Genomic DNA, 25,979 nt, shown 5'->3' with positions numbered 1-25,979 from the left:
TGTGGATCCTTCTTCCACATATGAAAGAGAACAGTTCCTGATTTTTAAGTTTACCAACTAAAAACCACAATTTTGTAATATCAACCTCCCAAGATATATATACCCACTTCTAGACCTACCTCAGGACTTTTAATATTATAAAAGTAATTATTCTGCCTTAGGACTGACTTTGTATTTATTATTTTGAAGATACTTGAATGAAGTTCTGTAAAATAGAGATTCATGTAAGAAGAAGCATATATGCTCCCAGTAAGAAAAGAAATTGTGAATTTATTTCAGCTGTCATGCTTTTATTTCTCATTATCTGAGTGTTCCTGTTCTAATGTTCTCCATTGTCATTGTTATAATTTTTCCACCACTTTTTTTTCTTTCTTTTTCTGTGTAACTGGATCTGCCTTGGTGCGTCCGGTAGAGACAGACTGTGGGTGTGTGAAAAAATCTCCAGACATCTGGAAGGTTTCTGATTTAGACATAATAGTGGATCCTATTCTGTCACCTCCCACTTCTCTTCAGTCTGCTGTTCACAATGTCATCCGCCTGGCACCTACTCTGTTTGACACCCAGCACTGTGAGTCCGTAGAAGATCTCTGACTAGCTAAGAACTCAGTTTTTAATATGGTCATCTGAGCTCTTGCACACAGATGCATATTAAACAGCATCTTTAGAACTTGTGTTGTGGTCTGGCGTGTAGATGATGCTGTTGAAATGTAAATTGATTGAGAAGTTGCTTTTCATCTTTGAAGGAAACAGATTTGCAGCAAATTCATCCCAGGAGTACTGGAGTAGTGTACTAGGGATGAGTTTTCTTCTCTGAAAAACCTCAAATTTTTCTCAATGTTAGAAATTTCTGGCAATCACTAAAGCATTTTAGTATATTCTGGATTGAATAGATGTATAAAATACAGGCTTAGTTTGAGTTACTTTGTAGGAAACCTCAAGTTTCTGTGTTTCACTGACCCCAGAGTTGGGATAAAAGCTCACCCATCCCAAGTCAATACCCAGAGTCTTGCTGCCTTCCATTGGACTTGGAGCATGCTTCAATTGCTGTAGTAACCTGGATCCAGACCTACAAAAATTTTAGGGAAGGTCAGAGAAAAAGCACAAAACCTTTTGTGTCTGTGTGTCACTGTCTTATTTATGTAAATGCACTACGGCCTGGTGAGAGCTGAAATACACTGGATGTTACATTTTCAGGCAGAGGCAAAAGGGTGCATTTGGAGGGGTAGATGGAGCCAGTTGGCTCTGGGGTGGATGAGAGCAGCAGCTGGGGTGGCCTTGTCAGGAGGGTGTTGGCACCAGATCCCCCTAGACCAGGTTGCTCAAAGCCTCATCCAGCCTGGCCTTGGACACCACCTGCAGGGATGGGACATCCACAACTTCTCTGGACAACTTGTGCCACTGACTCCCCACCCTCACAATGTAGGTCAGAGAGAGGAGAGAGAGTCTGAATGTACTTCAGTCTGTTATGGGGATAAACATGCTGCTTAAAATAAGTTTTTGTGTATCTATCTTTCTAATAGAAGAGTGTTGAATTTGCAGGTAAGATGTTTAACTGTGTCATGTCATGTGTTGTTTCTGTAAGTGCTTTCCTCATAATTAAACTTACAGATCTAGATGCTTTCATGTTTAATATGAATCAATTATAACACCTTTCACTGATCTTCAAAACAAAGGTTTTACTGAACTGTAACCTTACTGGAGGTATAGAATGTCTTGTGTATTTTGTACAGTAGGCATTAATTCACTGCATAGTTGGAAAATTTTCCATTATTTAGGGCACAAGTGTTTAGACACCTTTTTGGTCTCACTCTTGCTAACCAGATGATTAGAAAGAATAACAAAACTCACAACATTTTCAACTCTTGGATAATGGCAATATTAAAAGTGAGCCTCGTTACTTTACTTGCTGGCAGTTTGCAAGTATCAAAAGTGGTTTCTGGAGTATATACTGTATTCTCAGTGTAAAAATATGCAAGTATTAATCCTGTTTTGAGAGATACTTAACAAAGAGGGTAAGGATCATGGATAAAAGTAGAGTGGTGATGGAAACTTGACTCATTAGAATGTTCCAGTGCAGCTTATTTTGAGGCTATCTACTATACTAGACAGAATTCTAGAAATAGTCCTGCTGATTCTGTTTTCTAGAGGCTTAAAACTGAAATAGGAAACTTGGCCTCTAAATACCCATTTTTCATTTGATACCGTATTACTGTGGGGTCCAGAAATCTCACTGAATCTCCACAAATGCACAATCCCCCTCCATTTTAGCTCCCATCCCATAGTAAAGTCAATTATGTGTTACACGTCACCTTTACACATTTAAGGGATGGAGGAATGATCTCCAGTCTTCTTAGAGGAAGAGAGGCCTGAAGTTTAATCTTTTAAAGGCAAATTAAATCCTTAGGATCCAACATAGGATTTATTTAATTACTATAAACCATATCTAATTATTAAGCTATTTAAACTCTTTTGCTTACTTAGAGAACTGAAACTAAATAGTCTCAGTTAATAAAGTAACATCAATGCATCTAGGACTTCATTAAGGATTTGTTGCTTCAGTTTATGTGCAGCTATGCATGATCTTTTGAATATGATAACAATAAAAGCCCATGACTTGTGTCTTAATGCTGTGAGTTAAAGTTGTCAGCTGACTTTATAAATTTATGTAATATTAAATCTCTGGGGCAATTCTAATCGGGTGAGTATGTTGAGGAAAAACAAAAGGTGAGTTAACCACCACTTCAGCAAAGGAATGTGTGCTTTTGTTCCACCCTGCTGTTGAAGGGAGTTTTTACATCCTGTTATGGGTGAATGAATCTGGTAACCATAGTTTAAATTTGGAGTAAGTCCGCTCAGGGCTTACATAGACTTAACATTTACTGTAGTTTGACTTTGTCTCTGGATAGTACCCAAAGAATTGTGTTGATGAAGTGTTCCTGTACAGATTGTTACTCTGAATTTGTTTGCCTTTTAATAGCAGAATATGCAACATTTAAGCCAAAATTTTAATCACATTTTTTCTATAGAAGCTTTCAGTGCAATTTGAATGGTAAAGGGCCATGAACAGCACATTCTATGCAGTAATTTGGCTTTCAGTATTGATTTCTGAATCAAATATTAATAATTATTTATCTCACTTCTAGAATAAAACTAATCCCACTGTAATCTAAGATATTTTATTTCATATGTTGTTTTGTTTGTTTGCAATGCTAGTATGGATTATCTTAAATCTAGTATTTTTGTCTGTTTTCAAGCTAATGATGGAAATTGGCCAATACTTAAACAGAGCTCAGCCCCTGTGGTAAAACCCCCTCAGATCTCCAACACAGATTGGAAAGAATCAAGCATGGATACTGCTTTAAAACAAGGAACTATATCCAGCCAGCCTTTGCCAACTTCAGTATTAGGAAGTACTGATAAGCTGGTAGGTTTCATCTGTGATATGTTTATAGATCTGCTTCACTGAAATTATGAACCTTTGGCTTTCATAGCTGAACTCACTTCAGTCACATACACATTCCATTTCCTTGCTGCTATTTATTTAAAAAGTCATAAAAAGAAACTTATCTTTGTATTTCTTCTGTTCCTTTTTATTCTTATCACATTAAAATGTGTGGGTTTGTTTCAACTTCAGTACTTTGTATTTCTTCCTGTTCTTTTACTTATCTAGTCTACCCTTTTCCTTCTTTGCTTCTCCTAATCCTCTCCCCCCCCCTTCATATTTTTCGAATTTATATATTTGTTAGTATTTTTACTTTGTATAGATTATTACTTCTTCAGCGTAATAATTTTCTCACAAAATAAGTCATTAAATCCACACTTAAGTGAGACTACTAGTGGTATCTGTCTTCACTGTTGTGCTAGTACTTTATGAATTCTTTAAGACTAATCTTTAAAGAATAAGGACTTGGTCTTTAAGTTGTTTTGGTAAACTCTGATAGTATGTGTTATCAAGATCAACTAGATACTGAGATCTGGAACCTAGAACAAGTTAATCAGGCTTTGCATGTATGTAAATGGTTTTGAATTTATATTAATGTGTTACAGCTGAAAGTGCCTTTCAACAGTGGCCTTTGTCTGAGTTATGATGAGATCCTTAGATAAACTCAGGTAGAATGATATCTAGTGATAAAGAAACATAAATTGTTTATGTTGACTCCTTTTCTGTCCCACAAGATTGCTAGAATGGTATGTTGAAAAAGGAATGTTCTTGCTCAGAAGTACTATTTATTGTTCTTCCACAGGGTCTTGATCTGGGGAAGGTGCCACCAACAGTTCCTGGTGTAAGCAAGCAGTTGCCTCAGAACTATGGGACCTATCCAAGCCCAGTTCCCTTAGGAACAGGTTCTACAAACTCTCTAGAAAGAAGGAAGGATGGCAGCCTGCCCAGACCTGGCACCAGTATAGCAAATCGGCAGAGGCCGGTTCCGCTCCCACCGCCCAGCAACGTGCACCAGCCCAGCTCTTCTCAGCAGATCCAGCAGAGAATTTCTGTCCCTCCCAGCCCCACGTATCAACCCTCTGGCCCCCCCTTGTTCCCAGGAGGAGAGGGCAGGCCAGAACTGCCTTTGACTGTGGCAATCAGACCTTTTCTCGCTGATAAAGGATCCAGACCTCAGTCTCCCAGAAAAGGGCCACAGACAGTGAACTCCAGTTCCATCTATTCAGTGTATCTTCAGCAAGCAACACCACCAAAGAATTATCAACAAGCTGTGTACAATACTTTAAATAAGTCGGTAAAAGCAGGTAGAATATATTTTGCTTATTTTTTCTTTGAAATACATTACTTGTTTGGCTTAGTTGACTTCCCATATCAGTTTGGAAAACTTGTCTAAATCTGTGAGGAAAGTAATTTTTGTGTATGCAGCATAGCAGAAAAATCATTCAATATATTTTTGAGATTATCAATAAATATACATTGATTTACCTTTTATTTTAAAACAATATGCAATTGGAGCAATATAGCCTGAATACTTTATCAATACTTTGATAAATAAGTTGAAAAAACAGTGTCCAGCTACAAGAGTATTACTCCTCTTATTGCTCCTCCTCATGAGAGAGGAAAAACATTCCAGATGCTGCTTGTAGCTTATAATTGTAAGCATCAACATCACCAACAGGTAAGTATTTATTTCAGTTTTGACAGTCCCCAGAACAATTTTTTTTTATTTCTGTATTAGTGCCAAACAAGTAGCAGTAGTTTTTTTATTAATATTTTATTATGTAATTTAAGAACAGCTCTTCACTGTTTTCCATCTTTCTTTTCTTCAGTTTACGGAAAGCCTGTATTACAGTCTGGTTCAACCTCTCCCTCACCCTTGCCATTCCTTCATGGCTCTTTGCCTGCCCAGTCTCCCTCACAGCCACAATCTCAGCCTCAGACTGAGGTCACTGAAAAAGATCAAGAGCTGGAAAATGCTCCACCACCCAGTGAAAACAGCAATGTGGAAAACATTCCCCGTCCTCTCAGTCCTACTAAGCTCACCCCTATTGTGCACTCGCCCCTACGGTATCAGAGTGATGCTGACCTTGAGGCTCTGAGGAGAAAACTGGCCAATGCTCCGAGGCCATTAAAGAAACGCAGCTCCATCACCGAGCCAGAGGGCCCGAGTGGACCAAATATACAAAAATTATTGTACCAGCGCTTTAATACCCTAGCTGGAGGGATAGAAAGTGCTCCTTTTTATCAGCCAAGCAATCCACAGGACTTCATAGGCAACTTAGCTGACGTTGATAATGGGAATGCCAGTACCAATGGCAATATTGAAGAACCAATCCCCGTGCAACCTACAGTTCCTGTCCCTGATGAACCACCCCCTTCGTCAGATGCCAATGACAATGAGTTACCTTCTCCTGCTACCGAGGAGTTGATAAGCACTGAAACCACAAATCAAACACCTGAGACAACTGAAGACAACAACAACAACCTTTCTATAGTTCCTTCTACTGAGCAGTCACCCAGTCCTACGCCAGAGGTCAGTTCTCCAGTAGAAGATGAAGCTCCTTTGCCACCTGCTCTTCCTGCTCCACTTCCTCCAGTAAGTAACAAAATAACAACTTCATGAACTACAGAATTAGCTTTGTCCTTAAGCATAACTGGAACATGGTAAGCTTGTGCTCAGCGGTATCTTTGCACTTGAAGTCTTATGATATCAAAAGGAAGGAAAACCAGGGGAGTTCCAGGGAGAATTCTGATGCATTAGTTTCTTTACTACTGTAGCTGCCTAATAAGGAAAATGCGCAAACAGGTAATGGGAGGTTGTGTATGTGTTTTTCAACTCTTTGGAGGTTCTTGCTGTAGAACTAATTCTAGAATTGGAGATTCCATTTTTCTTTTTTTTTTTTTCATTTGTTCAGGCCTTCAAAGATAGCTTACCCTTACTTTCATACAAACAGTTATGTCAGTGGTAAGCTTTTTAATTTGCAGGCAAGCTAAAATGGCTGTTCTGGGGAAACTGTACTCTTTGTGTCCTCTCAGAGGAGATGGACGAGGACTAACTCCAGCAGCAGCACAGCTGGCTTGTGATGGCAGAAATATTGTTCTAATGGGCTTGTCACATACTTGGAATTGCTTTCCAAGTCCATCCTGCAGCTGCACTAAAATCTTTTAAATACTTGTCATTACCAAAATCTACCACATTTGGAGAATTGAAAAATACAGAAAAAAGTTGATTTTATTCTTTGTTGTTGTGATGTCACTCACTCTTTGAAAGCAAGGTTCATCCTCACTTTTGCACTCGGGTAGGAGCCTTGCATTCTTCTGAGAATTCAACTGCAGTGTGCAGAAGGCTTTGTATGGTCTTCCATGAGCATAAGGGCCAGGAGACATCTGGGAGAATGGGATATGTAAACTAATATTCATAATGTGAAGGGTTTGTTTTCCAAACTGAAATAGCCATCCTATATAGGACCATAAGTGAAAACAGATCCTACAGAGCTAGAGACTAAAAGCATTCTATAAAAGCTGTAGTTAATAATAGATTATTTTTTCCACAGCAAGTGACAGGGACACATGTAAGAAATTCAGAATATTCTCAAAACACACTGAAATGTGCTTCAGATCTTGAAAATGCTGCTTCTGATAACATCTACTAAAATGTCACATAAAATAGCCTCATGTTGTGTACTTTTTGTTTCTACAACAAAACTCCCAACTTGCCAGGTCTGACCTACAGCAGGGACTCCTGCTAATTCAAGGCATTGTTTCCTCTAAGTACAGACTCTGGCTTAATTGTGCGGTGCTTTCCAGGCTAAGCAAAGCTTCTCAGTGTCTTAGATAATTCACCAGTAATATGCACAGCTTATATTAGATACAATTAAGATGATGATGCTTAAAACACTGACTTAAGTACATCATGCCTTGTACTCACTATCTTTAATTAAAAGCTTTGAAGCTTTATTGGCTTGCTTTTTCATTTTTTAACTGCGTAAAATGTAGTTATTTATCAAGCCTTTTATTTAGAGACTTAAATAGAAATATTTTCATAGTTCTAAATATCATTTAGGAAGATGAGATTCATAAATGAATCGTATTTTCTACTTGTACAACCTGAAATGATCCCTCTAACCTTCATCTTTACTCAGACAAAACGTACCAACTTGAAGAAACCCAACTCAGAAAGAACAGGCCACGGTTTGAGAGTGAAGTTCAATCCCTTGGCTCTCCTCCTAGATGCTTCTTTGGAGGGTGAATTTGATCTGGTACAACGAATCATATATGAGGTAAGCTTTTAAACAATGGAAACCCCATGAAGTATTCAGGAAGAAGAAAGTGCTAAACTATTTTATGTTTTCAACAGGTTGATGATCCCAGTAAACCAAATGATGAAGGCATTACACCTTTGCATAATGCAGTGTGTGCTGGTCATCACCACATTGTGAAGTTTCTTCTTGATTTTGGTGTAAATGTAAATGCAGCAGATAGTGATGGGTGGTAAGTGTCAAGATTTTTACCCTAGTATCTGGGAGAAGCACTATTTAAATGCACATTCAAAATTTAATTGAAAACTTTAATTGTTCTGGGAACAATTTCCTTCCTCTTTATCCCCATCAAATGAGTACTCTCTAAGCTGTGGATGAACTCAAATGCAAGGTTACAGCATGTTCAGCTCCAAAGCAAGCACACTTAAACCATAAATTAGATTACAGTTTCTGATAATTAGTGTTAGAGTTGCATTTCTTGTTCAGATGATGAAAGAATTAAACTATAAATAACAAATGACAGAAATTATTTTGCTTAAGTTTCTTCATCATAGATACCACTACAGATGTTGGTGTTCTTGAAGAATCTCACCTTACAAGTAGCTGTAGCATTCCTGAAGTCTTTTTGGGGTGGGGGGGGGGGATATGAATCCTCAACTTTGTTTTACCTTTAAGGCTTGTTTGTATTGGAAAATACCCTTTCACGCCCAACAGTTTTGTAAGCTGTGAAAATTAATAGTTTTGCTATCACCAGTTTCATAATGCTTGGCTTTACTGGAGTCAGGTAAATCCTGAAATCCACCCTAGCTGCTTGACAGGTTTTAGACAATGCATACACATACTATAAACATAAAGAAAATTTTCCTGTTAAAATAGACAGGCTGTAAATGGCAAGATGAAAGTTAAGATTCATGGAAACTTCTTTTTTCACATGTACATTTTTTGCTTTGTTTCAGGACACCCTTGCATTGTGCAGCTTCTTGCAATAGTGTTCATCTCTGTAAACTACTGGTTGAATCTGGGGCAGCTATTTTTGCTTCAACTATAAGTGATATAGAAACTGCTGCAGACAAGTGTGAGGAGATGGAAGAAGGTTATATTCAGTGTTCCCAGTTTTTGTATGGTAAGCTGTGACACCAACTCTTTCCTAAGATTTATCCTGATTTGTCCCTCTGATCTATGTGAAACATCTGCTTAGGCCTCACACTGGATGATATAGCCCATCATGCCCCTGCCATTTCAAAGTGCTAAAAACAGCATCACCTTTTCATTCTGATGTTGGTCTTAGTCCTTCTGTGGTTTTAATTACTTCACAGGCTCCTTCAAGTGTTAAGATTTTTAAAGTTTTAATTTGGCTTCATTTCAAGGAAGTGTGTATACAGGGAGGTTTTGACCGTAACAGCGAGTTGTCAAGTATTTTGACACAGAGACTCCTAACTTCCAGATGCACAGGCTGTCGACTGAATTCTAATAGTAGTAACACCCTTTTGTTTCCCATAAAATGCTGTTAAGAGTTGGTGTTTCCAAGGTATTTTGACAAAGCAGCATGTTTCTGTGTAGTGGTGCTGTGCTCTGATTTTCATCCCTATGCTGAAATTCAGAGCTGTTCTATTATCTGGGCACCTGAGATCTATACCCAGATTTCTAGCAGATCGCACAAAGAAAGAAATAGACTTTATGAATAATTAATTTACAGAAGGTGCTTACTTACTAAAACATACTTTTCAAGAAAGGCACTTCAATGGAGCAGACAATGTTTTAATTTCCATCAGAGGATTTAAGCTTCATCAAGGATCTGTCAGATCTGATATTGTGTGAGTTCCGAAAGCCTCAAGTGTCCCTGTACAAGGCCTACTGTAGGAAGCAGTTTCCACTGCATGTATAATAAAAGAGAAAAACCTCATTCTCTAAATTATTCTGTAAGATTGTTTTATCATGCAGTTAAATTTCTGACAGCATTTCATCATGGAAGTGCTGAAAACTGTTCATGAAATGTTATTAACAGGAGACTATTGACATGGGCCTCCATGTCAATAGTAAAAATCTCAGAGGGGAAAAAGAGGTTATTTTACCATCTGGTGTTGTTAACAGGAGTGCAGGAGAAGCTGGGAGTGATGAATAAAGGGGTGGTGTATGCTCTGTGGGATTATGAAGCCCAGAACAATGACGAGCTGTCATTCCATGAGGGCGATGCCATCACTATCCTGAGGCGCAAGGATGACAATGAAACGGAGTGGTGGTGGGCCCGCCTCAATGACAAGGAAGGCTATGTGCCTAAAAATCTCCTAGGGGTAAGTTCCTTCACCCTCTCCCTTCTATTTTTCATGTGCACCTGAAGTAGAAACAGAAGATGGATCTTTAGTCAGAATTCCTCTGTGCACCATCCACAGCACTATGAAGTGGTATAAAGCATGTTAGTCTCTCTGGCCTCTTGTGCACCATCCACAGCACTATGAAGTGGTATAAAGCATGTTAGTCTCTCTGGCCTCTGTGCCATTATAAACAAACAGGAGAGGCTACTGTTAGGAGATTGCTGCTGGTTGTCATTAAGCAAGTTAGTATATTTAATATAGTTTATGCTCTAATGACAACTTTTTTCTCCTCCTTGGCTGAGATACAGAGCCCTTATTGAAAATATGATGGCTCTATTAGGCAGCTTGAAGCCTTGGTTCAGAAAGTTCTTTGGGAAGGTTTTTAATACCTTGCACAAGATAAGAGCATAGGGGAGTGTGTGAGTTTAAAACAGGAAAGGGCCTTGAAGATGACAACTGTAGGCACATTGTTTATGCTCCTCAGACAGATGGAACACTGTCAGGAGAGGCCAGGAATGTAAGGTGACTAAGTAGAAAGCTACTGAGGACAAAATGCATAAGAGAACCTTGCAGAGCAGGAAATAAGATCTCTGGAGTGCTCAACAGGGAATTTTTGTGCTTATGTAAAAGCATCCCTTGTCTATTCTGGATCTTGAGCTAAATGCATCATGTCATTTTCAGAGCAGCCATGTTGCTGCCATTGGCAGGAGTAAATCAGCCCTTTTCCTCCTGCTTCTTTTTCAGGAGTGGCCTAAGAACACCCTCAAGCTTACAAAACCCCACCTCCCAAAACACTTCATCACCCAGTTCTGCCTAATAAGTACCCCTCAGTTATGAATTATTTAAGTTGGTATTAACCTTGCAAAGCCTAATACTTTTATTCTGTTTTTTAGTTATATCCACGAATAAAACCTCGACAGCGAACCCTTGCTTGAACTCAGTTGTACAACAGTGCAGTACCATGCTGGTAACTGGAAACTTAGAACATACACTGGAGCCATCATTTTTGGTCATTTCACACAGAGAAATAAAACTATGATATTTAGTTTTAATGGTGCTTTCTCTTGTTAAATGGACAGCATCCACGATTTCCAAGATCTGCGGTTTGTAAATGAGGATTGTCTGTGTGACCCAGCACTGACGAGGAGAGCGACACCTCCGCTACCGCCAGTGTTGCGCCAGCTCTCGTCCAACGCGGTGTTTTGAGTCAGAGTTCCGTGGTAGGAGCTTTCTTGTGTTCCGTGTTCAGAGGTGTCCTTTGCAGAGTGCAGATGCACTGTCCGGTCTGCTCCAACCCCCCACAGCAACTGTCCCATGTCGGGATTTTGGGTATTTCTGTTCCATACCAGTGAATGTTGAGTTCTCATTACCCATCAGCTCTTTGGGTTCTAGGACACAAGATCTTCACCTGTTACATGCATAATTAAGTAGTTACCAAAGCTTGGTGAGGGCTAGGATTTTAGGTGGCAACATGGTGAACACTTAAATCCTAGTCTGGACAACCCCAACAAAAGCTTTACCTAGTCTAGCATCTTGCAGTATTTGCATTTAGAATCAAGCTAGAGAACTAACAAAAACCAACAGTATTTGTACACTTCTCGAAGTCCCTACACAATATTTCACTTGGTGTTTTATTTTCTTATTATTCAGCCTACAGCACCGGTGTTACCTCTACGAATGTAAAGGTTCCCCTACTAACCCCCTGAGCTCGCCCCGCCTGGACACAACAGTTAGTACTGAAGTTGCAGCAGCTAAAGGGATTTGTATGTCTGCAGGGATGAAAGTGCAATAGTTGAAAAGGGTAAGAGTCTGGTAAGGGTTATATACTGTGTCACCTGAAATCTGCCTGAGTCAGTCTAGAAGAAAATATGAAGGACTGGATAGAAGTAGAGAGAGTCGTGTAGATGCCAAGTCGAGGAGAAGAAAGAAACAAGGTTTAGAGGAGGATTTAAGAAAGGCAATACCTTATTTGAGGACAGTTTCTGTGGTTCTTGGCAGTCTTCAACTGCTGCCAAGGCAAGTTATGCAATAACCTGTTCCACTACATTGTAGTTTCAAGCAAAAAAGAAAAACCCCAAAACAGGCACTTCACTGGAATTTTAATTGTACATGATTTTATATACCAAAAGTATATTTTGAATTTCCCATTATAAGTTTTAGCCATATTTCTTGTAATTTTCTCCCATTTAACAGTATGCAATTCGATTAACTCTTCATGTACAAGTTCTGTGTATAATTTATATATCCATTTCTGCAGTGCTGTAACTTGCTTTTACCACAGGTCAGCATTAACTGTATATATTGTGGTGAAAAGTGAAAGGGTATTATTGTTGAAGACTTTGCTACATGAATGTGATGATTTCAAGAGCCTATGATACACTAATTCAGAGAACATGTAAATGTGCACAATAAAGTACTGCTAAGGCATGGCTGCATTCTCCACTCTCTTTATAGAAGTCTCAACAGCAGATGTGGTTTTGGTCAGAGTCTGCATGGAAACACTCATTGTGGCTTGCCAAAGTTACAGCTGTCAACCCACCTTTCCTCCTTGTTTTATCAGTTTTGGTGAAGATGTGCTTACACACTAGTATTCCAATTGGGACAAATCAACCTAGAACTAAAATTAATGTTTACTTGAGAAAAAGTGAAAATTTTCAGAGTTCAGAGACCAAGGTGGCCATTACTATAGAAGTTGTATATTACAAAATTAAATAGCACCTCTTTTTTTAAATAAGTGAATTAATTTATTCATATTTGTACATTAATTTGTATACAATTTCAGGTAGCATAACAGATTAACAAAAGCTAGTTACCGAAAATACAAAACTAAAAATTATTCTGGAAGCTTATTACAGAAGTGAAGTTTCAAGGTCAAGTTCATGTAAGTCAAATTTGGTGGTATTTGGTGAAATATTTAGATGTTTAAAATTAAATGTTTAAAAAAACTCATGTGGTTTCTATAAAATCATATCTAAGGCAGATTTTTTTTGTACATTGATTTTAAACATTTGGATAGAGGGAAAAACCTGAGATCTATACCCAAAAGCTATTCTCTGCAGAAGAGACATACACATTTGTTTGCTTCCTGTAGCAAACAGTTTATATAATGGTTACTATAAAAGTTGTGCTGTACATTAGCTGTAGTGCAGGTCACTTTCATATTAAGTGCCAGTAAAGGCTTAACAAAATATACAAAGTCTTAAAAGGTGAGGCTGTTTAAAGCATTAACTGTATACATATTGCACACTACCGTGAATACTCATGGTTCAAAAAAATAATCACATTGCATCTGCCAGTTCTTACATAATGAACCACACTGGAATGAGAGTTAAGAACAGCAAATATTGCCAGCTGTCAAATCAGCACAAAGTGAGAGGCAGGTCTGTGGAGGCTGGTGTCTGTGTGTGCTCTCAGGAGGCCACATCTGCAGTTCTCACTGGTCCCGAGACTCATAGAGAAGTTTTGTTGCCTAACAGAAAGGGAAAATGTCAGTGTTAACTGAAGTTTCACTTGCAGCCACTTTATCTGCTTCCTACCCCTCCAAAAACCTCCTTTAAATCCAGGGCTTTAAAAGCTTCCTCTATTTTCTTCCATCTGAGGCATGTACTAGCATTCAGAAAGTGCTGAATGCACTGGCATGGTGATAGGAAGTTTGGGCATACTGTGCTGAGCAGAGTAAAAGCTGGGCAGGGGAACCTGGGTAGTTCTAAAATGGCAATAAAGCAGCAAAGAGCCAGAAACCTGCCTGTACACATTATAAACTACAGTTCTGATCAGCAATGGATCAGGTGACTGATTTCAATGTGGCTTTGGTTTTTTCCCACCATAACTTTGGTTTAGGAAATATGAACCTTCCATTTCATTGCCCATGCAGGGCCTAGCACCAAAAAATTAAAAGTCTTCCACTTCCAAAAATAAACAACTTCTTTGCACCTTCATGAAGTAGTAAAAACAATTGGCTGAACTCAGGTTCAAATGAGTATTTCATAGTGCACATTCTTCAGCCAGTAACAAAATGCAAAGAATTTTAAAACCAAATTTTTAGCTTTTTTCATCTAATAACATGCATGCATTTCAGAGTGCATAAATTCTTCAGGTCTCTGAGCAGAAAGGTAAAGTCATGTTCATTTACACCCAGCCATAGCTTCTGTTTTCTAAGCAACAAGGCCCTGAAGTCCTTAATAAAAAAAATCATAGAAGTACTCCTAAGGCTGAGTGCTCTGTCTGGTGCTGCTAAACACCCTGTGTAAAGATTTTCTTCAGCCTTGTCTAAGCTTTGGCTGCTTTGCCTACCTTGTGCATAGCTGCAAGCCAGGCTGCTGACAGCTTCTTGTTAGAGCTGAAGTCTTCACCAGCAGTAAACTTCATCTGTGTCACCTCCTCCGACCCTGGTACCTTGTACTGCAGGATCATTCCTATGGCCCGAGTGTTGCCTCCTGAAAAAAAAAATAACATCTGGAACAGCAGCAGGTGTTACCAACTAAGTAACACTTTACAGCTCATGAATATGTTTGGAGAGATGTGCTCATTGCTCAGTTCAGAGCACAAGCAGCTGCTGGATCTCAGGAGCTCATGACCACAGCTTGTAGTGCCAGACAGTGGAACTTGCAGCCTCATATTGTTCCATTTTCTCTTCCAAGCACCAAGGCAGAACCTGCATCAGCCTTCAGATAAAGCCACACACCTGTAACACCCTCATGATTTATTATCACCATGGTAAGACATTAATACCACAGTTTCATAGGCTTAGGGTCCAATCAAGCTGATGGCAAACCAGGGTCCTGCTGGATACAGTCTGGCACAGCAGGCAGCAGTCCCTGCACACCAGGCAAAGTTTGGGAATGATGTTTACATAAGGCTAGAGAACAGCTGGCAACATAATTTACTTCCTGAAGGAAATTGCTGCCAAAGACTCTGGTCTGCCAAGAGCACAATAAGCAAGGTGTTTGTATCTCTCTTACTGAGGCTGCAGAGATGAAGATAAACCAAAGCAAAAATACAGACATTTAACAAGAACTTTTAGAATGACACATTACTGTCATTATTTCCTGCAGCAGAGGAGCATAAACTAAGCCCTAAGAACAGCACTAGCATACACAGGACACTTCTTACAAAGCTCTTTTTAGAAGTGTCTGCCTGAGAGGGCTCCTTAGAGGCTGTTACTGCAATATCTGAGGAGCCAAAACAAATCACAATCTAAGCCAAACTCAATCTAGTTAGTGCTGTTAGTGCACCTAACCCAATCAGAAGCCCACAGCAGGGTTTATAGAAGAACTGTTTTCTACTCTCCTAGGATAAATGGAAATTCAACTTCATCAATTGCTTCTCTGCACCTACTGATCAGAATAATGGCTTAATGGTCTACTGAAAGATAAACCAGTAGAAATCACACACCTACAGCCTTGACCAGTTTGCCCATTTCTGGCATTACTAAGACAGAATACACCTTGCATAACAAAGAGGCTTTTCTTTTAAAGTTGTGTAAAAGCAAGCCATTATTTAACAGTTTCAGTGCAAAGCCTTTCCAGACAGCACACAGGGAATATGTTCATTTCTAGTATGCCCAATTAAGCAGCCTGCTGAAGCAGGTGATCTGTAACATTGTGTACTACTGCAGATAGCATTTCTCATCTTCCCTTCTCCCAGCATGGACAACAGCACTTCGGTCTAAAGAGGGCTTTGAGTACCTTAGTTCTCCTCCAGAGTCTTACAAAACTCTTGGTTTATTAAACAGACCATATGGGAAGGAACAGATACATATCAGACTGGAACATAACTCAAGTTGAACAGCAATTATGGATCAAGCAAATAATCAGCACTGCAGAGAAGAGGTGAGGGGGTCAGGTCATGCTTGGGTGAGTCATGCTGAAAGGCACTGCAGATACCTTCAGTAACAGGCTGGCTCTCCAGAAGGCTGGTGTAAGTGTGAATATCTTTTTCTACCATCAAGAAGGAAAGCAGGCAGAAAAGAGATAAAGCAATCAGAAGAGTAGTGAACAAGGAATTACAGGAGCATTAAGTGACTCAGCAATACACCTGGTTGATTTAAATACCAAGGTAAGTTTATTCAAATTAACATGCTGTACTGACTGAATAATGCACAGATGGGCTGTGCAATTAGAAAAACCCAGCGGTGACAGAAGTGCTGATAAAGAACAATTATTGAAATTCCTGACCTTGTTTGTTCTCATTTCAGTCAATTCATATTCAGGTTCATCCTGAAATATTCTAAAATCTGATAAGAAATGGGGCAGTAAGTTGCTGCACTCCAGTTTAGATGTTACCAGTTTCATCTTGAATGAAATTATGAAAGGATAGTTGAACTGTTTGCTCCCCCTCCCCCATTTCATTCTGTTAACAATGTTTGTACCAGTCAAGGCAAAATCCCAGCTGGATTCTGAAATGGAAGCTACCAAAGATTAACAGTTCCACTCCTATGAGTTCTTAAATCAGTAAATATTTGTACATACCCAAGAGAACAGGTACAACCACCCTTACTCAGATTTATCAAGAGGCTCTCCCACATTAAGGCTGCAGGGGAATGTCTCAATCTTTAATGTTCCCCCAAATCCAGCAGCCACACGGGACAGGGTCTCACAGACTGTGCTCTATTCTGACAGCAGTTGTAACCAACACAGTTAGATACTGAATGAACTGTCTAGCTCAATAACTGTAGCTTCACTTTTTTTTTTCTTAATAGTTCATTTATATTAAAAGAAAAATTTACCTCCAGGAGTAAATCCCTCTGTAAGTATCTGAACAGTTGAAATCTGTATAATTTCAATTTCGTAATGGCTGTCTCCATCCAAAATCAAGTATCTACATAACAGAAGAAAAAGGGGTTTTGTCACTTTTTTCCTACAATATCAAGGCCAAATCAAAGGAAAAAAATTAAAACAATCTCTCAGTGACACTTCTTTTGTGTTCTTTGGGGTGAGGAGGGATAGAAATCAAGCAGAAAGTATTACGTTTCATTGAAATGTCACTATTCCAAGACATTCTGATCCACACTGTTAGTAAATTCAAACAAACATTCCATTATTGTTGGATCTACCCTTTCAGACCAATTACTCTGTCCAACATCCCCAGGGCATGTTACTCTCATATTTTTTAGGCTATTATGTAAGAATAGAGCTGTAAGTACAGCAGTGCTATAGTTTACAAGTGCAGTTTCTATCAGTCTTTCTCACCTCTGGTTGTTGGAAAGTCGACAAACCATGAGCTCAGATTTATCAGATGTTCCCAGAGTTACAAAGAATGTAGCACCTGGAAAGAAATGTTTCAGTACTCTAATACAGAATTCAAGAAGCAACATTCAAGTATCAGAGCAGCTAACTTACTAATACACTGAATTGAGTGAAATAAAAGAATAATTGAAATATTAAACTGATTAACATCAGCAAAACACTCACATATAAAAAGCTGATCTTTAATTAACATGTTCTGATTACAGGACCTTTCATACATGCTATGCAATTTCTCCCATGTGAGAAATTTCTCCCATGTGTAGAAATGCAGATAATATCCAAGAGGAATCTTTTAAAAGTTAGAAGATATTTTGAGGTGGCAAAGACAGGCAATTAAAGACCCTCTGTGACCACTGTAACACAAATTACCGTTTCTGTATTTAAAAAACCAATTTAATAGAAGGATGTGACCTTCAGTTCTATGCTCAAGAAACTGTAAAGACATCTCTTTTTCATTACTGAAGGCTGGCTCAGTCTTATTGTGAGGTCAGTGAACTTCAGCCTTCATGTTGAGTCTTCCCCTTCAAAACAGCTTTGGCAAGGGGAAAGTCACTGTTGCTACATTAAAGAAGTGACTCAGAGCTCCAAGCAGCCCTACACGCCCGACCCCTTTGCTTCCTCCATGCCTCATGCTCCCTGTATTACCTAATCCCAACACTGCTGGCCTGGGAAATGAAGAAAGTAACATCCAGCCCTGCCAAATGGTCTGCAATCCATCTCCACAACCTGAACTGTGCAGCCCTGCTGTTTCACCTCGTTACTTCCCAGTTCACAGAGGCTCACTGACCCCCAGCACAGACCCCGTGCTGCTGAAGTGACAGAGACAGCAGCACCAAGGCTGGAGAAGGACATTACAGCCACCATCACCACCTCTCCAACCACGATCTGTGGCTCTACAGCAAGTCAGGAACAACTTCAGAACATGAAAGCAAAAAGGACAAGCTTTAAAAAAAAGTCTTCAGTTTAAAAGATGTGATTTAAAAACTCGTCTACGCCCTCATGGCAAAGCAGGATGTGCTCCAGGATGAACCCAGGATCATCCATGGCCATCACATATGGGGTTTAATTTAGCCATTATGCACACTGGCATCATGCTGAGAGATTATCAAAAAGGCACTGAAGGATCACAGACTACTTTAAAAACTGAAGTTTCAGCTTTCTAAATGTAATTGGAACATGAATTACTGTATTGCATGAAGGTTTAAACCTATGGAAAGCTGAGTACTCATGATGATCAACCACAGCTATAGGCCATGGATAAGATCAAAGCTCTCAGATGAAGCTTGAAACAAGCACTGTATCTTGTTTGAAAATATTAAAATATTCTCTAAAGTATTTTTCATCCTTGTTTAATGTAACAGGAATATGGCTAAAAGACGCATTATTTCAAGGAAAATGCCAACTGCACACTCATCTGTTCTCACAGGTATTAAAAAGTTGTCATTAATTAAATCACTCTTCCTAAAGACCAAGAAGTACAAACTGAGAGGTGTAAACATTGACTACAAAGTGCGAACCTCTCTCTAAATAAACCAGCAACACAAAATCATGAACTGAAAAACAAGAGGCGTGACAAAGAAGAGACAAAACCACAGCTTGACAGCAGAAGTGGGTGCTTACCATTCATGAGCACTTTGAGCTGTTTGTCGTAGAACTCCGTCTCCTTCTGCGAGACCAGGGCGCACTCGGCACACTGGCGCACGGGGTCCACGAAGCACATGCGAGGCAGAGGCACTTTCTTACTGCAGCACTTGTCACAGAAACACTTCCCACACCTTCGGCAGTGATGCTAAGCACGAGAGAACATTGCCTTTACTTCTTTACAAAGGAAATTGATAGTTACTACAAGTTTCTCAGGTGTGAAATGTGCATGTTGAGGAACGGGTAGAAGAAATTAAATGCTACAGTGGCAGACAGAAATCTCTCAAGGTTGGATATAAAAGACTGAGTATAATATGAAAAACAGCACTCTAAGCCTTTGCTGGCACTCTGTAAAGATGCTTCTGGAGCAGAAAAGACAGGAAAGGGCTTCTCTGATGTCCAGTAAATCCTTCACCTCCCTGTCAATAAAAACCCATGAGAAGACTAGTTTCCAGTTCCCTTCCCACTTCTGACAAAAGAGCTTAGAGAACTTCAACTGAAGTTTCTATTCTTCTTCAAATGAAAATATTATTCTTCTCTTTTAAAACTTATTCTCAAGTTTCTTCCAAAGGAAAAATATAAGAATCTTCACACTTAGAACCTAAAGCTACTCCTTTGATAAAAGTATCAGGCAGCACAGCACAAATCCAGTGAAGTTGTGAAACCAGAACGAGTATTGCAGTTTCACAGCCCCTAAATCTGCAACCAGTGGCCTGTGCTCCAGATCACTGCCGGGGTGTGACAGTGCCAGCAGATCTTCCTGATGCAAGCTCTCATGACAGAACAAGTACTCCCAGGCAAGCAGGAACTCATCTGTGGCTCAAAGCAAGCCTGAAAGTTTGATATAAAGGAACTGATAACACTGTACTTTTAGTCAGTGCTAGGCTTTCCTTCCAAATGTTCTGCAAAATCCTCTGGAGTACCTATTTCCCAAGGCTACCTCCAATTGCTTCCCACAGCTAACACAAGGGAAACCCAGCAGCTTGTCGTCTGGTATGAGTGTGTCTGGCTTAAAATTTCTCCTTCCCTCCCCCCCAAACAATTAAATTATAAAACATGAACTATGTCACCACACTACAAGTCACACTTTCACATTTTTCTTCACTTTTGTAAGCCTGTGCTAACAAATTGTCAATGTAATTATACAAGGGAATGATGTTCCCTCCTAAAAATCACTGCTAGCCTTCCTTGGGAGGGTACTTTGAGGAATTCTGCACGTCATATTCTGCACACCAGTCTGCATTCCACAGTGACCTCTTACCATTAATAAACAGAATTTAATGTTTGTGTTTTCTCTTCATCCAGTGAGCCTAACTACATAGTTTACACTTTCTACTTTAATTAGAATTTCTCTCTTCCAAACTAAAGACAAATCCTGGTTTACTTTTCAAAATATGTCAATTTTAGTATTTTGCAACACTTACTGCTTCAAATTTCATTAATTTATCTTACCTTTCTAGTTATGAAGTCAAATTTTGTGTCACACTGCATACATCTTGGGCACTAGAAAACAGTACAAACTAAGATTAGTCTACAATTTTTTAAACCTTTAATTTTGCCAATATATATATGAAGAATGAGCTTTATATTATGCCCCATAAAGAAACACCTCCAACAAATTTCCATCCCTTATCTTTTCACCATGGATGGCTTTCATTTAATATTGATGTAGCAAAATAATGTCATCTCCATTTGCAAGACAAAAAAAAAAGCTGCCAAACTTCCCCCTGATGAATAGTGTATCCTGCCAGCAGGCAAAACTACATCTCAGAACTACTTACCATTCTTGATAATGTCTGTCTAGCCAGACAGTCTCATATTCCAGAGTCAACCTCTAAGCTGTCCTCACTTTACTCTACTACAAATGCTCTGCTGACTCACCAGAACATTGTTTACCCAATTTAATGCTCTCAAGACTCACACATTTTCGAAACATGCTAAGAGATATTTGGTTTTCTTCCAAGCCACCAAGACCTAATACTTATTCCATCTACAAAAAGTCACTTCCTGAAATATCTCTTTGCTAAAACAAACTTACACCCACACTCCTTTCAAAAAAAGGACAGAAAAAAATGGAAGGCGTTTCTCCCTTCCAACTTAGTAGAGTTTAAGGGGTGACAGTTGTGACTATGTTAACAACCAGAAGTGAACAGTGACTGTTGGATAATCAAAATTTTCTGTATAGAAAATAACCTACCAAAGGGTTGATACCCAACCCTTAAGTCAATGGATTTTCAACAAAACTTTACATATTTTTATCTACCATATCAAACACCAGTGTCTGAGGCTTATAACACAATTCTTCCTATATTTACTTGCAAATATTAATGCAAAATTATGCCTGACATCTATACTCAGGAGAACATGGTTAGATCCTGTACTAGATTTTATAACTCTAGAAACCAAAACTCCTCAAACCAGACTATCTCAGACTACAGCAGAATGTCCTCTTAACCACATGCCCTAAGCTGAGCAGGTGCTATTTGCTAAGCACACAGTAATCACCCTTTGCCTTTAATTAACATATTTCAATACTTAACCTTTTTTCTTCTATAACTCCCCTCAGGCTACAACAGCTTCTATTCAGGGACTTTTGCTCCAGCAGATGGTCAATCACTGTCACAAGTTCAACAACTGCAGCCAAGAAAATACTACAGCAGCTAAATTATTAAGTGTCCAGAAATTGTTTGTGTCCTTTTGAAGTGTAAGCTTGTTAATAATTGACAATAGTTTATATGAAAGGTTCTGCTGTCTAAACAGACATTTAACACATTAGACAGTAATGGCAGTCACTGTAGTGGAACGTAAACACCTACTTGCAGAATTTGTTACAACAAGCTGTTTCCAAATCCCACACAGAAGAGCACTACAAGTGTTCCTGAATTGTTTTAACTAACACTGAACTGAGGCATCCAAACACATCTTTCCACAATGGCTGCAGAAAATGTTATCTCATCACTCACTGATAAGTAATGTCAGTGTGAAGCAATTTCAGTATACACCAGGTTTCACCTCTGTAACAAGTAGAACTCTACAGCTAATATCACATTCTCTTCTACCTCGTTTTAAATTTTGACATGTAGTTTAATAGCCTGCCTGGGAGCTTGGACCTGGCAATAATTTTGGTATGCCTGAACTTACCCGAGTTGCAATTAATTTTCTTAATGAAAATATCTGGGAGTTTTTTGGTTGGGCTTTGGTAGTGGCGGTGTTTTTTTAGTTTGCCTGGACTGGATTTTTAGGGAGGTTGAGGTTTGGTTTTTTTTATTTGGTTTTTGCCAAAATGAAGAAAGCACAAGTCACAAGCTAGAGGTGAAAGAAAAATCAAACCCAAACTCTTCTAAATACTGTTCTACATAGATTTCATACAGAATGCTATGCTAAACATAGAAGTAGTTTTTAGGAAGAAACAAAATTATCCATCTTCTTATTTAACACAAACTAAAGAAAAATATTTCTGAATTCCAGACCCACAATGATAGCCCTGCCTGATACTAACAGCAGTCCTAAATAAATCACAAGTCACAGCACACGGTAGCTGGCACTGCAAAATGGGATTTTCCCAGGAAAATGTTCTGACACAAGCAAGCTCAAGATACCTTTGAGGTATTTCTGCTTTAAGTAACCAGAACGGAGTGAACCATTTTCATAATGTCAACTTCTGCTTTGCCTGGGACAAGATATTTATTGAGAACATGTTGGAAGATGAATCCTTCCTATTCATCCACACACTGACATAATTAGAGAGCGACTAGCATTGATTTAAGTTTTATTGCTTGGAGGAATTTTATCACATTAATAGAGAACGAAGCACAATGTCCAAGTTACTTCTCATGTCTTCAAACAAAAAGATGTGAAGCAAGAAATTAAGTAAGAATTCATGTCAGAAGTAAATTAATTTTATGTGCAGTCAACCACCAATACCAATATCAGATTACTTCATCTAGAAAGAGGAAAATGCAGGAACATCCAACAGCTGTTGGATCTTGGCATTAATTTAAAAATACTGAGAGCTGGTTCATTGCAAACTTCTCATGGCTTTGCTCAAGTGTGATAACTTATTTCCATAATCCCACAGATCCAGCCAGAGGTGAGAATCCCATAGATGGATAGGAATCTATAGTTACACTTCAAGTGCTTTATTTGCATAAATAATAAGAGAGTGATTCAAGACGTGATGCATGGGAACACCTGGCTGAGCTCCTTAACACAGTGAACCTTTGCAATCAAGGAAGTTCAGGAAATTCCACCTGAGCACACCTGGCCAAAGCAGCTGAGGCCAGAGGGGGAAAAGGCAGGATGCAAACACAGGGCAGAGAGAGCTCAGAGCACTCTGACACTGCCCGAGCCTGGATTTTGCCACACAACCAGTGGCCCTCAGAGCCTGAGCCAAGAGAGGAGCCAGGAGAGCTCAGTCCCCTCCTGCAGCCCAGGGAACCCTTCCACCATATCTGTCAGCTCCTCTGCAGCACACGGTGTTCCCCAGCCATGGGAACATCTGGTACACAGCTGGATATCACAAGGTTTGGCCACCTCTGCAGGCAAACTGACACATTTTGCTCAATTTTCAATCCAATCTTTCCTTAACAGAAATATCATCAATTAAGCTCTGCTGGTGATTTACAAAGAAAATCTGAGTCAGACAAGGCACATTCAGAGACCAACACTTGAAGCTCTGTCCCGAGTTTAATGATGCTCAGCACAGACTTTCATAAATCCCTCTCAACTCATTACCTCTATTACAAATAAGATTACTTTAAAAAGTAAAGTTTTCAGTAGTCCTGCTTCAGCCTTGCATTTCAAATTCCTCACAGTTACTGATATTTTGAGACCGTATAAGCTTGTGATTAAGAAATTTAAAATTTACTTACTTTTCAATTCTGTATAAGCTGCACAAAACTACCAACTGCCATAATTCTTAGGTGGCCTTAATTTTAAAAAATAAGCTAGTTGACTCTTCTTGCATAAGAAGAATAAAGCTACTGGATTTTGTGAGTGTTACTGGCTGCATAGCAAATGCCAACAAATTTGAAAAGCCAGATCAGAATTTGCTAATACCACTCAAGGTCTTGTCTTGGACACAGACACTTCATTTTTAATTATGTCTGACATGGTAACAAGAGCAAACATTCTCAATTAATCCACTGCCTAGGTAACCCTGTCTCTTTACATTTAATTGTTCTTAACAAAAACATGGAATTTGTAAGCTTCCCTGCATATCACATACCTGCTTTATTTAAGGGAAAAGTTTGTAACATGCTTGGCAATTGTTAACCAAAGGGATGTCAGAACTCTTAACACACTTCCAGAAACCTAGTAAAATAACTAACCACAAAATAACAATTAATAGTCTTAACCTTGCATTAATAAATGCATTTTAAATATTTACCTCTATCACACTTCCTCTCAACAGCAAATATCACTGAGCACGTGCAGTCACAAACCAACACCCTTAGCCTATAAAAGTTGAATTTTAAGGAGAACAAATACCTACAATAGAACTGTAATATAAAATTTAAACCAACAACACACATCAGACTGGTGTATCTAAAATATACAGACTTAATTTTCTATATATATCTAACTAGTTTAAATAGATCCTACCACAATCCCCAAACAATCTTTAGCTGAATTAAGATGGTTGTACATATTAAAACTCCGTTAGGGGTACTTTGTTTTCCTTAATAAAACTGGTCTGCTATAATCACGTACTGCCGACGGGCTGAACTGCACTCAAAGGTCAGGGACAAAAGTAATTCCAATGGAAGTGTTACACAAAGGAGATCCCCCGATGAGGCCGGTGTCAGCAATCAGGTTTCCAGGGGAGTGCACGGGAGGAGCAGAAGGGAAAACCTCTGCACAAGAAGCGCTGGGACCAGCGCAGCCCAGCCCCGCAAAGGACACTCCGCTGGACATTTCCCCGGCAGGTTTTAATGTGCAAGGAAGAGAGCGACTTGAGAAAATCCCCACAAGGTACTGCAGCAGATCGCTCTTTCAGAACGAGCTGAATGCTCACTTCCCAAAAAAGGGCTGCTTTGGGCAAACCATCAAGTGACTTTCGGCTCCCACCCTTTATAATCGATCAGCAGAGATTGGCCTGAGCTGAACACACTGTGCTGGCAGAGCGAGCCTCCAGAATCATTATTATTATTATTTTACACAGAACTTTTCTGCCTCAAGAGATACCAGACAGAGGGAAAAGTTTTTCTTCTTCCTTCCTAACCAAAGGAGGACTCCGTGTTCCCGTACTGAACAGACCAAGCACAAAGCACGTATCTGCCAAAGAACGCTCTGTTGGATGGGTCCCGGCTTAAATTCACGCTGGCTCCTCTAAAATAAATCTACATTCCGGGAACGCTTAAATGCACTGGCGTGTGTCCACACCACAGAACGCTGGCAATAAATAAATAAACAAACAATGGATTCTATGTTGTATGTGCATCTGGGTGCAGCGACTGGCAACAATTAACTCTCATCACGTGAAATTTAAAATATCACCGTCACATTGTTTACTTAGCGAGTATTTAAAAGCAAAGTTGACTAAAACAGACTGAATTGTTCAATGGCTGTTTAACACTGCGAACACTCACACCAGGAGCCAGAAGGGCTGTTCTAACTCAGCCTTATCGCTTCAATTTATCCGATTAGTTTTAAACCTACACGGCCTCCAGAACCACCTTTGTAAGCATTCAAAGTAATAATGCACAGTTCGCCACACTTCTAATCACCAATCGCTCGCGAATTCTCGCAACGGGGCCGCACACCGCTGTAGAACGAGTGACAGCCCTACCCTTGCGTCCTTTAACCCATTAATCTAAGGGAAATACAAAAGCCAAAGGAAAGGGGAACGGAAAGCAGGGAAAGAGAAGCGCGGCGCCCCTGCCCCCGGCGGTACCTCCTTGTCGGGCACCCAGGGCGGCTCGTCGAGGCCGAAGGGGCTGCGGGCGGCGCGGTGCTCGGGCACCATGCGCAGCCCGCTCGGGGAGCGCACCAGCTTCTTCGCGTCGCCGCCCGACATCTTCCCCCGCGCGCCGCCGCCGCCGCGGGACGGCCGCCGCCGCCGCCCAATGGCCGCGCG

General features: G+C 39.7%; 2 protein-coding genes across 9 annotated transcripts in view; one reads left to right on the top strand and one right to left on the bottom strand.

Moving 5' to 3' along the window:
• The window catches only part of PPP1R13B (protein phosphatase 1 regulatory subunit 13B), a 67,981-nt gene extending 55,541 nt beyond the window's left edge, over positions 1-12,440 (top strand). For 2 of the 4 annotated variants that reach the window (XM_021528906.4, XM_085582317.1), the window contains exons 10-18: positions 413-568; positions 3,255-3,424; positions 4,245-4,746; positions 5,272-6,038; positions 7,585-7,722; positions 7,800-7,933; positions 8,658-8,824; positions 9,793-9,992; positions 10,907-12,440. In XM_021528906.4, coding sequence (XP_021384581.1) covers positions 413-568; positions 3,255-3,424; positions 4,245-4,746; positions 5,272-6,038; positions 7,585-7,722; positions 7,800-7,933; positions 8,658-8,824; positions 9,793-9,992; positions 10,907-10,948 — 2,276 coding nt within the window. In that variant the 3' untranslated portion in view covers positions 10,949-12,440. The remainder of the gene's footprint in view (positions 1-412; positions 569-3,254; positions 3,425-4,244; positions 4,747-5,271; positions 6,039-7,584; positions 7,723-7,799; positions 7,934-8,657; positions 8,825-9,792; positions 9,993-10,906) is intronic. The other 2 variants (XM_077783940.2, XM_077783939.2) reach the window with 1 other exon arrangement.
• On the bottom strand, positions 12,096-25,945 carry ZFYVE21 (zinc finger FYVE-type containing 21). 5 transcript variants are annotated; one of them, XM_085582326.1, is made up of 9 exons: positions 25,797-25,945; positions 24,129-24,214; positions 20,354-20,404; positions 18,881-19,049; positions 17,204-17,279; positions 16,741-16,832; positions 15,899-15,952; positions 14,307-14,449; positions 12,096-13,482 (listed from the first exon to the last, which is right to left on the bottom strand). In XM_085582326.1, the coding sequence occupies exons 3-9, from the start codon at positions 20,390-20,392 to the stop codon at positions 13,447-13,449; spliced, it is 609 nt and encodes a 202-aa protein (XP_085438452.1). In that variant the 5' UTR covers positions 20,393-20,404; positions 24,129-24,214; positions 25,797-25,945; the 3' UTR covers positions 12,096-13,446. The 5 variants fall into 5 exon arrangements, 4 of the variants coding, with proteins under 4 accessions (XP_085438452.1, XP_021384585.1, XP_021384586.1 ...); XM_021528910.4 differs by lacking the exon at positions 24,129-24,214; XM_021528911.4 differs by lacking the exons at positions 15,899-15,952; positions 24,129-24,214.
• Between the last annotated feature and the right edge of the window lie 34 nt (positions 25,946-25,979).

This window comes from Lonchura striata, chromosome 5 (genome assembly GCF_050655825.1).
Source record: "Lonchura striata isolate lonStrDom1 chromosome 5, ASM5065582v1, whole genome shotgun sequence".
Classification (NCBI taxonomy): Eukaryota; Metazoa; Chordata; class Aves; order Passeriformes; family Estrildidae; genus Lonchura; species Lonchura striata.
The sequence above is the reverse complement of the archived record's forward strand: the minus strand, read 5'-3'. Positions and strand labels throughout refer to the sequence as shown.